The 10,404-nt window shown below is 37.9% G+C and overlaps 1 protein-coding gene across 1 annotated transcript; it reads right to left on the reverse strand.

Moving 5' to 3' along the window:
* Nucleotides 1-939: 939 nt before the first annotated feature.
* Nucleotides 940-4,068, reverse strand: LOC124370153 (zinc finger BED domain-containing protein 6-like). The gene is made up of 2 exons (XM_046828445.1): nucleotides 1,767-4,068; nucleotides 940-1,547 (listed from the first exon to the last, which is right to left on the reverse strand). Exons 1-2 carry the CDS (start codon nucleotides 3,507-3,509, stop codon nucleotides 1,302-1,304), a joined length of 1,989 nt encoding a protein of 662 aa, XP_046684401.1. The 5' UTR covers nucleotides 3,510-4,068; the 3' UTR covers nucleotides 940-1,301.
* Between the last annotated feature and the right edge of the window lie 6,336 nt (nucleotides 4,069-10,404).

Below are 10,404 nucleotides of genomic sequence, written 5' to 3' on the forward strand. Positions count from 1 at the left end.
CTCGACTTACGAATAAATGTCAGTGTTTATAATAACGAGCAATGACACCAATTAATCACAACGAAAGTCCAAATAATTCATAGGCCATAGGCCTAAAACAAACAGTGCAGACGAGGAGACGACTGACTGCAGCTGCAGCTACACTCTGTCTCTATTAGAGGTGGGTCCAAGTAACTGTAATCGCTCCTTTGTAACTGGTACTCGCCTCTCAAAAAGTAATCGATTACTCTAGGCGTCGAGTACCAGGTACAAAGTAATCACTTCCTCACCGAACGCGGCTACGCGGCTACTGTCTAGCAGTAACAGTTACGTGTAACAGTTTTCGTGATGAGCCCCTCCCTACTACTGCAAATCTAAGCGATTACTTGGCATAGTACTTGTATTAGTAATCGAGCTGAACTAAAATTCAATGGTACTACTGAGTAAATTGCATAGCAAGCATTGAGTACAACATATTTGATAGCCTCTACTTTTTTGTACTCAATTATACGAGAATCAGTATTTAAAATAATCATTTGAGTTACCGTATCTTATTATCTAAATATTAAAACAAAAATATAATCAAGACAGAATTAAATGTTTAAAGTCAGGCATTAAAAATAGTACTGGTTTATCATATTACTGAACTTACTGAATGGCAAACAAAATGTGTGAGTTTTCCATTTGCTACTTACAGTAGTTAAAACGTTATGGTAAAAAAATTGTGACTCAGAAATATTCAGATTAAAGTCAGGTTCATAAAAAAACTCAGAAATTCCAATTAGGGTTTTCAGCTGTTGTTTATTTCGTATTTACGAGAGTAACAAGTATATTTTAAATAATATACCAACAATCTTAAACAAACCATCTATTTAATCTTTTTATGATTGCTAACATCACAAAAGTCTTTGGGATTCCTTTATGTGCAAATAACCTAAATGAAAAAAACATATTGCAGATAACTGTAACTAACTATATACAAACCATATATAAAGAAAAATCATTTCCGAGAATCAATATTTCTTGTATCGAATAACATTATAAAAAACACATCTAAATTAAGAAAAAATAACATGTATCAGTCTGTTTTGTTTGAGGTAACTTATACTTAGGCATTAAATACGAAATAGGAACAAATTAACAGAAATGACATAATTATAATAAGATAGTACTTCATAACATCATAATAGAAAAAATATCAAAAGATCAACTAGAGTCATTAATATTAATTATGTAGGTGTAATTACATACAAAACAATGAGTTTCGAAGAACTGTAGGCCTACCCTCGATTCACCAGAGTTGCAGTTTTAAAAGTCTTGGTCTACTTTAGGTTTGTGTTTAAAAACATCAGTTCATTTACTTTTTTTGTTGTTAAACGGGTTCTTCTGTCACTTATAAAATAACCAGCTTTAGAGAACATCCTCTCACAAGGGACGGATGTTGCGACAATGCCACAGCTCCGAATAAATACTGTGGCTAGATGGGGATAAATGTTTTTGTGGCATTTCCACCACTCCAGTGGATCCTTTTTCCTAGATATTGGACTGTCATCCATGTATTTTTGTATCTGTAACAATTTAGAATAAAATTTGTAGGTTTAAAAAAAGTTAAAAACTGTAGGGTTTATTTTAAAACATTTTTTTCAATGAATTTAATGGTTAGGTTAGCTTGGAATGCAAAAAGTAAACAAAATGTACGTTGTGTCGTTCAACCTAAAATGAACAAAGGGGGTTACAAATGTAACTTTTGTAATTTTTGAAAATATAAAAAAGTAATAATTAATTACCTCTTGGATTGCCATTGAAGTGGGATTGGATTTCGGTTTCACTTTAGCAATTATTTCCTCAACATCATCCCAAACTGAAATCTTTTTCTCGGTAGATTCTGTTTCTTGGTCTGGTTCAACTTCATTATCACTGAGGTCCTCAGGATTTTGTTCATTTCTTTTTTGATTTATGACTCCAACTAATAAATCACACAGGTCTTTCTTGATTTCAATGGTTGTAGATTCTTCTAGAAACATGTGATGTTTATAGCGGGGATCGAGGAATGTGCAAAGTCTTAAGGTTTTACTTTTTTCCAAGTTCGGAAATCTGTCATCACAGCTTTTGAGCATGGAATTAAGCACGTCTTTCACACTTTCTTTAGTAACATTAACAGAAATTTTCTTAAGAGCAGACTTCAAACCCCTTGTTATTGGGATTACTTTACTGGCGTTCAAATATTTTTCGCTACTCATCTCTTTGGTAACTTCTTCACATGGGCGTAGGACGTCACACAACTGCTTACAAATTTCCCACTCATCCGAACTTAATGGGGTCAAATCGGTATCCAGGATTGCTAGGGAATATTTTATAGCCTCTTCCAAATCTACGAACCTTTGTAACATGTAGAACGTAGAGTTCCATCTTGTAGCAATATCCTGCAAGATCCTTTTAGGCTGTTTGGCTCCCTGCAACTCCTGATACTTAATCAGTTTTTGTGATGCTTTGTTACTACGTTTAAAGTGGGAGACTATAGTTTTGACTTTTTTTATCAGGTCTTCAACAGGATGTAATGATTGTTGGACAAGTAAATTTAACTTATGAGCGTAACAGCCATAGTGTTTCATCTTCAACACTTTTGTTACTGCACTAGTAATGTTTGAACAATTATCTGAAACTATCATGGATACTTTATTTTTTATATCCCACTCATTTATAGCTGAAAAAATTTCGTCTGCTAAGTTTTTAGCAGTATGGGTTTCTTCGAAAACTGAGCATTGAAAAAGTACTGTTTTCATTGAAAAATCTTCAGTTATGTAGTGGCCTGTGATGCCCATATAACTGTCGTTTTTACTTGATGTCCATATGTCTGTTGTAAGACAAACACTTGTTGCTTCCTTCTCTAAAGTATGTTTAAGTGTAGTGCGGGTTTCTTCAAAAATAGCTGGCATCATTGAGTTAGAAAAATATTTTCTACCAGGTATTTTATAGGAAGGACAGCAAGTTTCCATGAGATTTTTAAAGCCTCTGTCCTCTACCATTGAAAATGGCTGAAAATCCCAAGCAAATAATTTTAATATGGCCAAGTCAATTTTATTTTTATCCGATGGTGTGATTTTTTTAGGCACAAATGACGTAATTGGTGTTTGTTTTTTCTTTGATGGTAACGTGTACAAAGGGACTGTTACATCTGTGGTAGTCTTACTTGTTATTGTACTCGTACTCGGAAACATCACTGAAGGCAACAGTCTAGCTGTGTCGGGAAGCTCTACTGGCTGAGATTGTGAAAACTCGATAACTATAGGTGTCTCTTCAGTAATAACGTTAGTTCTGTCTTCATTACTGGTAGCTGGTAACTCTACTGTTGCGGCAGGCAATGAAACTGTTGGATGCTTCCTTCCCATATGTTTTTTTAAATTAGAAATAGAACCAGTAAAAGAAAATTTCCTTTTACAAAGCTTACAAATTGCTTGATTTGTACCTACTGGATCAAAAAAGTTCCAAATCTCACTCGTCTTCTTACGTTTTGCTGCTGGAGGCTCCATTTAATTTCAAACAACACTTTATTACACAATGAAATAACCATGCAACTAACTAACACTTTATAAACATTGCACAACACACAATATGTTTTACAATCTAAGCTTACTACACGTTTACCACAAGAGAGCCAAGAAGTATACTTATATTGACGACGAAATGAAAATATAATGGAACTTTATGGAACGGGAATTCGTTTAGTTCCCCCTCCTAAGGGGCGCGGGATAAACCGAGTAACCGACCAATCTGGTTGCTGCGCTGATGACTAAGACATATTCCTGGAAACCCCAACCAACCTCCTCCCCCCATCCTTTGTAACCTGCTGAACTGAAATAGGGGTCAATGCACCAAATGACGAATGCAGACTGAGTCATGGGTGGAAACGTGAGTACAGGATGTAATCGTATTCGTTGGAACAGGCGGACAAAAACGGATTCCTGGTTCCCCAGTCTACGATAGCAGTTGTGTCCGCAAGAGTAATCGCGATTACAAAGTAATCACTAAAAGTAACTGGTACCAAGCTGTACCAGTAATCGTTGTAATCGGTACGGCAAAGTAATCGTTTAGCGCATCTCTAGTCTCTATCTGTCAGAGAGCGTCAGTGTTGCAAACGGCGAAGGGCGGCGGCCGGCGGCGCCCCTCGCGCGAAGCAAAATTTCCCTTTTAGTTTCCCTACCGTTACGATAATTACTATGCGTTGTCACTAATCGCTATTAATTAATTTCTTTTTCTACTTAATAGTTATTTTTAAGTAAATGGAGTAAATCTAAGGTCTAGGTGGATGTGTAAATAATGTACAAAAATGTATAGTGAAGTTTTAGACCATACCATTTTATTTACTACATATAAAAAGCACTTCATCTTGAACTCCGAAGCGCCCCCCTAAAATCGTCACCGGTCTCGCGCCCTAGGCTGCAGCCTACTTAGCCTACTGGTTAATCGGGCCCTGGGTTCACCAAACAAACGCGAGGTATCTTGGTGGTCTGAAGAATGTTCGGCGGTTCTAAAGGAACGTCGAAAATGTTTAAGACAGTTCAACAGATCAACGAAGGATGAAGAAAATTTAAGCAGATACAGAAGAGCACGGGCAAAAGCAAGAAAGGTTTTTAGACAGAGACGGCGGCAGTCCTGGCTGGACTACACAGATCAAATAAAACGAACTACTCCTGCATCTGATGTTTGGAGGAAGCTTCGATCTGTTTGCTGTAAGACCTCCCCACCTTCTCTTATTGCTCTGAAAAATGGTACAGATGTGGTAACTGATCCCTTGACAGTTTCCAATTTACTCGGCTCACATTTTCCGGAAATTTCAAAAACGTCATCTTACAATAGGGAGTTTCAAAATTTCAAAACAAATGCAGAAAGACATAAATATTAATAACAACTCTCCTTTAAACCTTCCCTTTACCATTGATGAACTTGATTCATCACTAAAGGCGACATCAAATTATGATCCAGGTCCCGATAGTACACATTATGCCATGTTGCGGAACCTGTCGGAGGATGGAAAACAAGATCTTCTAAATTATATAATAGAATCTATTTAGAAAACACATTCCCTAATTCTTGGCGTCGTTCACACATTATCGCTCTCCAAAAACTGGGCCAAGATAGAACTTCTCCAGGAAGCTATAGACCAATTTCGCTTACTAGCACGCTGGAAAATGGTATTCCACAAGGTAGCGTTCTAAGCTGTACTCTGTTTGCCATTGCAATCAATAAAATATCATCCTGCGTTACCCCTCCTGTGCGCTGTTCTTTGTTTGTAGATGATTTCTCTATTTACATCTCTACAAAGAAGTTAGTGGTGGGGGAGAGAGCTTTACAACTTACCATCAACAGGCTAGAGTAGTGGTGCGGAGTTACGGGTTTTTCTTTTTCGCCACCTAAAACAAAAGCCATAGTTTTCTCCAGAATGCGTACTGTTGAGCAGCCAACTCTCTCTTTGCTGGGTCAGAGAATCTCTACTTGTAACACTATCAGATTCCTGGGTCTCACGTTTGATACCCGGCTAACTTGGGTGCCTCACCTGAGAGACCTAAAAGATCGATGCACGAAGCGCTTGAACATACTGAGAGCTTTAAGTGGAACAAAATGGGGGGCTGACAGGACATGCATGCTCAGATTCTACAAAACCACCATCCGTTCCTGTCTAGATTATGGATGTCAAGCATATGGGTCCGCAAGTCCCAGTGCTCTAAAAATGCTTGACCCTGTCCATAATTCTGCTTTAAGACTGGCCACTGGAGCTTTTCGATCTTCTCCTATTAAAAGTCTTCTTGCAGAAACGGGAGAACCTCTTTCTCATAGACAGCAACGACTGTCCCTTAACTATGTTCACGCTCTTTCAGGTAAGCCAGACAACCCTGCATTTGAACCGGTCCTGCGAAATCCACTCCATAATTTTTTCCTAGCGAGACCAAATCATCCTTCACCCTTAGGCGTTAGAGCCAAATCCTACGCCTATGACATAGGCCTAAATGATTACGAGTTTAAAGTCGTTCATCAATGTGATATCCCACCCTGGAGCGTCTCAATGCCAAAAATTATTTTAAATTTAAATTTTAAATATCTCTCTAGGTTTAAAAACGTCTCCACTCCAGAAACAGTCTACCAACAAGAATTCCGTCAAATACTAAGCAGGCTCGCACCTTGCGATGTTGTCTATACTGACGGGTCAAAGGAACGTTGTAGAACTGGATGTGCTTTCGTCACTGGGGTTAGACGATACGGATTTCGTCTCCCCAACGACTCTTCCATTTTCACGGCCGAATTAACAGCCATCCAAAAAGCACTAAATATAACGTGTCCCATGACAAATAAATTGGTTATCTGCAGCGACTCCCTTAGTGGTATACAAGCCATCAGCGATATGTATTCTAAACACATTATCATCCGCGAAATATGAAATATGGCACTCTTTGTCTTTCCTTCAGTCTCAAGGTGTTGCTGTCTTTCTTGTCTGGGTACCTGGACACATTGGAGTGTCCGGAAACGAGCTGGCAGATAGAGGAGCTAAGGAAGCATTACAACTCCAGCCTTACACCGCACGGATGGTTTCTTCCGACATTATCCCGGTGGTGAAGGACAATCTGAAAGCCAAATGGAATACCGATTGGCAGGCAGTCGTTAACAACAAGTTACGACGTATATTAAAGACTGCGTTGGACTCTGGGAGACAGCGAACCGCCCGAGTCGTCGTGAGGAGGTTGTGTTGTGTCGCTTGCGGCTAGACCACACGCTTCTCACACATGGCTTCCTCATGAGTAGAGATGATCCTCCGGTCTGCAACACATGTGACACTGTCATTACAGTTGAACATATGCTTGTTGACTGCCCTCGCTACTCGGTACATAGGCGCAACTCGAATCTGCCGGCTTCGTTGAACGATATTCTCTGCGCGACGAGACGGCAACTCAAAGACTTCTTTGTTTTCTGAATACAACGTCGCTGATTAACAAAATATAGTATTGTGTTAAGTTTATCTATTCCGATTATCGATTGTTGTTAATATTTATTAATTTAATTTTTCATTATCATGACAGCTGCCAAATTAGCCCCTTTACAGCTACCTGGGTGTCAGTAAAATTTGTTAAGTTTTTACAGTTTATTTAATTAATGTTATGTACCTTGTCCTTATTTATGTTATATTTATCTTTTTAGCTTCTAAATGGGTTAAGACCTCTCTACAGTCTTTCCCTTGTTACATGTATTGTTATCTAGTTCTAAGGTTATTTTAAATTATTTACTCACCTACTTGCCCTGATTCCTATTTATATTTTTTCTTATAGAATGTAATTTATGTTTGCCTAATTGACACCACCAAATACGAGCAGGTGCCAATTTTCTCTTGAGGGCGAAGATAACCGTAGCGTTTTTATTCCGACTTGTTGAGCAGCAGTAGAAGACGTAGAGGGCCTTGGATGTAAATTTAGATATTGACGATCTTCAACTGTTACAATGCCATTTTGTTTGTCAGGGGTAGGCCAATATGTGGTGTTTTGGTTGGCGGAATTAGCATTTTGTTTGCGTTTCTTAATATCGGAGACTGTTTGTAACACCTTTAGCTGGAATTCGACGACTTCGTCATCATCAAATGTTTCCAGTGACGGAATAATACCAGTAACAAATGAAGAGTGCCGATCATTTCGCTTGATTACATTTAGTAGCTCTAGCTCAACGGGATCAGCTTTCCTTTTAATGCTCTTCTGTTTCTCCGGTTTTTTAAATGAAGCACTGTATCCTGCAACGTCTTCTGATATGTTACTATCATTATTACTGACCAACCCATTTTCATTGTCCGAATTGCCAGATACCTCTTGCATCTGAGTACGTTCCCCACTGTCTTGAAAGCTCTCATCTGTGTCGTGGGGTAGAATTTTTTTTTTTTAAATTTAAGTTGCTCGCTATAAATATAGCATTTCTTTGGTTGCCTCGCGTTTCCAGACTTCATGGATTTTTTGAAATTCCTCTCACTTCTTTGGAAAAAGTCTCGGATATTAGACCATTTCTTCATAATATGTTTAGCTGAAAAAATGTATTATTTTGTTAAATAATATTTGATTAATACTCACTCCATTTATGTGCAAGATAAGCCATCTAATCATGTAGTTTTTGCAGCGATAAGGGATTATTGATATACAATCTTTATGGTTGCGTATTTTGTTAAAGGTTTTAAAGGCTATACATGATCATAACATGGTTTAAGCCTTACATGCAACCTAGCTTCTTCCCTACAGGGGAAATTTGCTCAACATTTTGACGGACCTTTGTAAAACCATCAATTGGAATATTTACCATAACATGCTGTAATATTAGTTTTAAATGGGGTATTACAGGGTTTTTATTTTGTTTTTTTTTTAAGGGCAAGTGGGTGTTCCTTTACTGACCTCCACTATAGTTACAGACTTGGGATTTCCACAATCAGCGCAATAGTTAGAGATGTATGTAAAGCTCTTTGGGCATTGCGGCAAGAATGCATGCCTGTTCCCACAACTGACAAGTGGAAAGAAATTGCTGAAAACTTTGAAAAAAGAGCTAACTTCCCTCATTGTGTTGTGGCAGTGGATGGAAAAGATGTAAGGATTGTCCATCCATGTAATTCAATGTATTACAACTACAAGGGATTTTCGTCTGTTGTGTTAATGGCAGTTGCGGATTCTCAATATAAATTCATTTACGTCAGTGTTGACAGTTGTGGAAAAGACAGTGATTCCACTATATTTCAACAATGCTCGTTGTGGAAGTCAGTTGTAAACAACGAATTAGGACTACCTGAAGAGAAGTGTCTTCTTGGTACAAAAAGCCCCACGGTTCCTTACTGTTTTGTTGCACAAGTTCGGGCTGCACAAACATCTTTTACGACCTTTTTCTGGACATCAATTGACTATTGACAAACGTGTATTCAACTATCGTCTGTCTAGAGCTCGGAGGTATGTGGAGTGTACCTTTGTTACTTAGCAATACATGGAGGATTTTTCACAGGGCAATGAAAGTAAAACCCGATTTTGCTACTGACATCGTTAAGGCTTGTCTTATTTTACATAACGTCGTTATTGTACGAGATGGTTACAACACCGAAGATGCCCTAACCGTAACAGGCTTTGAAGATATTCCTGCTAGTGAAAACTTGCGCGGAGGACTGTCTGCAAACAATGTAAGGAAAATGATGACGGACTATTTTTCAACTACAGTTGGTTCAGTGAAATGGCAGTACTCTAGAATTTGACATGTCCACGTGTACTTCAAGCAACAAACAGATGTCTATCTATATTTCCTGCCGCTAAAACATTTTGATTTGAATCTTATTATTTTATCATATTTAAATAAACTATTTGTACTCACCGTATGCATTCCTTTGGTTATCTTCCATCTCCTCGAATCCTTCATTTAAGTGTTTAAAAATCTCAATCCAGGCATTTTTGTTATTATTCGATCTTTATAATCTTCTACTGTCTTGTCCCATAACACTGGATGTTGTTGTACTAAACTAATTAGTATTTAGTGTAAACTGACTGAACTGAATTGTCAAACTCTGGTTTATTAAGCAGGGTCTTCCTAAGAAAAGAAGATGTAACCAAAAAATCCGTCACTTGCCCATCTAGAGCAGCATTGAATTTCATTTTGAAATCTTCAAGAACCAAAGAATACACTACGTAATCTAGTTGCTTATTGAATTTTAGGGCAACTTCACAGATGTCTTTCCTCATATTTTCTTTCAAATTTCGAAGTCCAAAAGCTAATTTTAGGAAGACATCCTAGGAGATCTTGTGATATTGCAGTTGTTCATTCTGAGCATTTGATACCTTTTCATTTATTCTGTCTACCTCTTCTTCAACTGACTGTAAATGTTGATTTGCCATTTTGTCATTGAAGAAATTATAAAGGCCTACTCCTGCTGAAGCTAATCCAGCTACAGCTGCGACGGTTAAGAAAACCTGCCTTTTGTGCCGATGAGGGAGCGCTCTTGATATATCAGTCTCTCCATTGTTAGACATGAGGAGGCAATCAATTTTTGTCCCTCTGCAAATATGGTTACTCAGTGGGTTAAATCTTGATGGTATAGTCTCCAAAAATTCCTGCATTTCATGATTCATTGCCTCCAGCAGTTTTTTCTTTGATTCTGTCAAAGTGCAGTCTGTGTAAACTGACTGAACTGAATTGTCAAACTCTGGTTTATTAAGCAGGGTCTTCCTAAGAAAAGAAGATGTAACCAAAAAATCCGTCACTTGCCCATCTAGAGCAGCATTGAATTTCATTTTGAAATCTTCAAGAACCAAAGAATACACTACGTAATCTAGTTGCTTATTGAATTTTAGGGCAACTTCACAGATGTCTTTCCTCATATTTTCTTTCAAATTTCGAAGTCCAAAAGCTAATTTTAGGAAGACATCCTAGGAG

The sequence above is a fragment of the Homalodisca vitripennis genome, unplaced genomic scaffold (genome assembly GCF_021130785.1).
Source record: "Homalodisca vitripennis isolate AUS2020 unplaced genomic scaffold, UT_GWSS_2.1 ScUCBcl_23;HRSCAF=586, whole genome shotgun sequence".
Lineage (NCBI taxonomy): Eukaryota > Metazoa > Arthropoda > Insecta > Hemiptera > Cicadellidae > Homalodisca > Homalodisca vitripennis.